The sequence below is a fragment of the Gossypium hirsutum genome, chromosome D08, assembly GCF_007990345.1.
Source record: "Gossypium hirsutum isolate 1008001.06 chromosome D08, Gossypium_hirsutum_v2.1, whole genome shotgun sequence".
In the NCBI taxonomy this organism is placed as follows: Eukaryota; Viridiplantae; Streptophyta; class Magnoliopsida; order Malvales; family Malvaceae; genus Gossypium; species Gossypium hirsutum.
In genome coordinates, this window is record NC_053444.1 from 47,390,647 (window position 1) to 47,395,477 (window position 4,831).

At 38.3% G+C, this 4,831-nt stretch overlaps 1 protein-coding gene across 1 annotated transcript; it reads left to right on the forward strand.

The window, feature by feature from the left end:
- Window positions 1-436: 436 nt before the first annotated feature.
- On the forward strand, window positions 437-4,305 carry LOC107910618 (boron transporter 1). The gene is made up of 12 exons (XM_016838527.2): window positions 437-973; window positions 1,055-1,137; window positions 1,215-1,407; window positions 1,547-1,685; window positions 1,776-1,941; window positions 2,029-2,195; window positions 2,298-2,471; window positions 2,559-2,654; window positions 2,746-2,883; window positions 3,015-3,334; window positions 3,413-3,680; window positions 3,770-4,305. The coding sequence occupies exons 1-12, from the start codon at window positions 870-872 to the stop codon at window positions 4,073-4,075; spliced, it is 2,154 nt and encodes a 717-aa protein (XP_016694016.2). The 5' UTR covers window positions 437-869; the 3' UTR covers window positions 4,076-4,305.
- The last annotated feature ends 526 nt before the right edge of the window (window positions 4,306-4,831 follow it).

The window sequence follows — 4,831 nt, forward strand, 5'->3', positions numbered from 1 at the left end:
TTAAATAATTATCCATATAATAGTAAGCTAATTTGGAACTCCGAGTGTTGACACGAAACAGTCGTAGGTCCAGCTGAGACCAACACTGTGAATAATGGGATGATACAATCAAATTCAAAAAGAAAAAAGGCACAGAAATGGACGACCTTGGTTTAGCACAGGTTGACATCTTGTCAAAAGAATTGACAATCAAATTCACTCTGGATTTGTCATAATTAGTTTCACCTATGTTCCTGTCATGTCTTTTCACTTTATTTTTTAAAAAAGAAAAAAGTGAAAAATACAATTACATTTAAAATGTCATATATATATATATATTACATAATCCTAAATTATTGGCAAGTTAAAAATTTGACATGTGATGATTCCACCATCACAGTTGTCTGCACCAAAATGTTACCTCCACTTTTCCAGCTGCTTATATATTTGGATCCTTCCTTCCCTCCTCCTATGCCCCATACATTGCATCTAAGAACCCATTTTCAACCCCTAACGGTGCCTTCTCTTCCATAAACACATTACCCAAAAGAATTTTCAGTCTTCCCAAACATACTGCAATTATGTAAATTTAGTGCCTTATACTCTGATCCATCGTCTTTAACTTTCTTTGCTCATTTTCCTGGAAAAAAAAAACGAAAAAGAAGTTGTTCAACATGAACATCTTCTATCTTCGCTAAACCTTTTTATCTTTACTTTGAAACTCACAAAATCATGTAATTTACATGATCGCAGGTTCAAAACTCTCGTTTGTTTCCAATAGCTGATATTCTTGATCATTTTCAGTCTTTTTTTCTTTTACCTCACTTAGAAGATTATTGAAGGAAGAGGGAACTAAAGCCAGTTGTTTAGAGTTTCGATAAAAACTAACCATGGAGGAGACCTTTGTGCCTTTACGAGGCATCAAAAATGACCTCAGAGGCAGATTGATGTGTTACAAACAAGACTGGACTGGTGGCTTTAAAGCAGGCTTCAGGTATATATATACATATATAATCTTTGCTATATGCTTGTTTGTTGAGGCTGACGACGACTCGACTGTGTTGTTTTATTACAGGATTCTGGCTCCCACCACTTACATTTTCTTCGCCTCTGCCATTCCCGTCATTTCATTTGGTGAACAACTCGAGAGAAATACCGGTATTTTAAATGCTTAATCGTGTGTGCATTCGGTCGGTTCGGTCGTCTATTTATATTCCCTTTTTAATTATCTGCAGATGGAGTGCTCACAGCAGTTCAAACCTTAGCATCTACAGCACTTTGTGGGATCATACACTCGATAATCGGAGGTCAACCTTTGCTGATACTAGGAGTTGCTGAGCCAACTGTCATCATGTATACATTCATGTTCAACTTTGTCAAAGACGTACCTGATTTGGGTCGGGACCTATTTCTAGCTTGGTCTGGATGGTGAGCTGTTGACTCTAATTTTCTTTTGATCAATAATTAGCCATACCATATTAATATTCCTCAAAGATTCTTCAATCATATACATTCGCTGCTATATTTGAAAAAAGTTGTCTTTCTTTTTGTGTTAAATTGTTTGTAGGGTATGTGTGTGGACTGCAGCCTTGCTGTTCTTACTGTCTATCTTGGGAGCATGTTCCATTATCAACAGGTTTACCCGTGTGGCAGGCGAATTGTTCGGTCTGCTTATAGCTATGCTGTTTATGCAGCAAGCTATCAAAGTAAGATCAATAATTTATCATCTCATGTTTATTTTCTACTGTAAACCATACCCTTTTTAAGTTGTTTGTTCTCATAAATTTCATATACAGGGCATTGTGGAAGAGTTCCGAATTCCACAACACGAAAATTCCAAACTCACAGAGTTTACACCTGCATGGAGGTTTGCCAATGGGATGTTTGCTCTGGTTTTGTCATTTGGCCTTCTTTTTTCGGCATTAAGAAGCCGAAAAGCAAGGTCTTGGCGCTACGGGACTGGTAAGCTTACTTTTTCCTTGATCACCTTTTGGTTGTATATATGGCACCATTTGCTTTTGACAACTTACAAAGAAGCTTTTTTGACAGGTTGGCTTAGAAGCTTTATAGCAGACTATGGTGTGCCATTTATGGTACTTGTGTGGACAGCAGCGTCTTACATACCATCCGCAAGTGTTCCGAAAGGAGTCCCACGTCGTCTCTTCAGCCCGAATCCCTGGTCCCCTGGTGCTTATGAAAATTGGACAGTTATCAAGGCATGTTTAACCAAATACCATTGCCAATCAACACTGCACACACATATAATCTGTCTTCTTATTGGACAAATAAACTGACACAGAGCTTGAAAAAAATGACAGGACATGCTAAATGTTCCAGTTGTGTATATCATTGGAGCTTTCATTCCAGCCACAATGATTGCAGTGCTTTATTACTTTGACCATAGCGTAGCATCTCAGCTTGCTCAGCAGAAAGAGTTTAATTTGAGAAAACCATCTTGTTACCATTATGACTTACTTCTTTTGGGATTCTTGGTATGCACTGATTCTTCCTGATCTCTTTCCTTAATCTAAAATTTGCCCTGGGAACACTTTTTTGATTTGCTTGTTTCTTGATGGCAGACATTGTTATGTGGTCTGATCGGCATCCCTCCGGCAAATGGGGTCATTCCACAATCACCGATGCATACCAAGAGCTTGGCTACCCTCAAACATCAAGTATAATTCCTTGTTTAAATCCTCTGAAATTTTTTGTTCAGTCTTCAATTCATTTATGATCAGCAGAGACTGACTCATGGTTATGGTGCAGCTGCTTCGTAATCGACTGGTTGCAACAGCACGCAAATGTATAAGAAAGAATGCTAGCTTGGGACAATTATATGGAAATATGCAAGAAGCCTATCAGCAAATGCAGACCCCTTTAGTTTACCAGGAGCCTTCAGCTAGAGTAAGACTGTGTCTATGACCATATAAATCATGTAGCTGCTTCCTGGCATAATCAAAGCATATGCATGATTAACTAATGAAATCACTAAATTTATGATTCTGAGTTCACTGATAGTTAACTGTCTTAAGCAGGGACTACATGAACTAAAAGAATCAACCGTTCAAGCTGCTACGTGTACAGGCAACATCGATGCCCCTATTGACGAAACTTTGTTTGATATCGAGAAAGAGATTGATGATCTATTGCCTGTTGAAGTAAAAGAACAGCGTCTCAGCAACTTGCTTCAAGCCACCATGGTAGGAGGATGTGTTGCAGCAATGCCTATCCTTAAAATGATCCCGACTTCAGTCCTCTGGGGCTACTTCGCATTCATGGCTATCGAAAGCTTACCGGGTAACCAATTTTGGGAAAGGATCTTATTGCTCTTCACTGCACCAAGCAGAAGATACAAGTAAGATATTCCAAAACAGACATTTTATACTTGTATGGTTTAAAAGTATCCATTGTCCCATCTTATGTTTTCCTGCAGGGTCCTTGAGCAGCAACATGCAACCTTTGTGGAAACTGTTCCATTCAAGACTATTGCAATGTTCACCATTTTCCAAACGGCGTATCTGCTCGTATGTTTCGGTCTAACCTGGATTCCGATCGCCGGGGTTATGTTTCCTTTGATGATCATGCTTTTAGTACCAGTAAGACAATACGTCCTGCCCAAGTTTTTCAAAGGGGCGCATCTTTATGACTTGGATGCCGCAGAGTATGAAGAGGCACCCGCTTTGCCATATAATCTTGCCACAGTGAGATACTCGTCTCCTCTCCTACAACCAAAAAACCTTTCCCCCATTTTCCATTGCTTATTATTAATCATTTAAACTTTGGCTTACAGGAGACAGAGCTGGGACAAGGAGCAGCCTATGCAGGGGAGAGTGAGATATTAGATGAAGTTATTACAAGAAGCCGGGGTGAATTCAGACATACTTGCAGTCCTAAAATCACAAGCTCGTCCGCAACGCCAGCAAATGGCCCGAGAAGCCATCAAAGCCCGCGGCTCTCATGTAATAGCCCTCGTCTGAGTGAGCTGAAAGGAGAGAGAAGCCCTCGGGCGAGTGGAAATGGATCACACAGTCCAAGGACTGGGGAGCTGAAACCATCTAATCTGGGGAAAAGTCCTCTTAACCGAGGATCGAATTAGTGGGGATCTTTGTCGAATATTCTGATAAATTCTGTTGGTATAATGTGTTTTTTAAAATGGTTTTTCATTTCCCAGTCTTTTGTTTTGAGTGTGTTAATTGGCTTGGCTTAACAGAACTGTAAAATGTTCCCTCTTCCTTCTTATATCCCATTTTCATATGTAACAAAAGATTCCATTTGCTTTTCTTGCCAGAAATATATAATACTTAAAACATATTTTTTGCTTGAAAATGTTAGCCTTTATTCCTTTTGTCTCTGTCAAATTCTGGTTTTTGTCTCTCTATTATATTCAAATTTTTTATTTAGTTCCTATATATTTTTTTATACAATACCTATTTGTATCTATAACTCCATAACCTTTAGGAGCGAAGCCAGGAATTTCTTATTGGAGCCCGGATAAGAATATAACTTGTGGGCAGGGGGAGCAAACTTAAAAAATTTTATACTAAAAAGGAGAAAATTGCATTACTTAATAGGAGGGAAAAAGTGTTTAAACATGTCCAAATTCACATCCTTCTGATTGTTGCAATAGCAACGATGCCACTACCGAAGCTCAATCAAACATTTAGTCCCTATACTTTAATTTAACATAATTGAGTCATTTTATTGTTATAATGTCTTTAGTTATTCCAAATAGATGCCACTAATTGTTAAAATTAAAATGTTAATGTAACTTTTTTGGAGATAAAGCAACATTTAGTCATTGAATTTGACAATTTTTCTCAATTTGGGTTCATGTGATGATATTGCATTCTAA

Coding starts and splice junctions, on each gene's coding strand:
- LOC107910618 (XM_016838527.2), top strand. CDS start 870: ATGGAGGAGACCTTTGTGCCTTTACGAGGCATCAAAAATGACCTCAGA. Junction 1,138..1,214: donor ACAACTCGAGAGAAATACCG/GTATTTTAAATG, acceptor AATTATCTGCAG/ATGGAGTGCTCACAGCAGTT. Junction 2,655..2,745: donor TGGCTACCCTCAAACATCAA/GTATAATTCCTT, acceptor GTTATGGTGCAG/CTGCTTCGTAATCGACTGGT.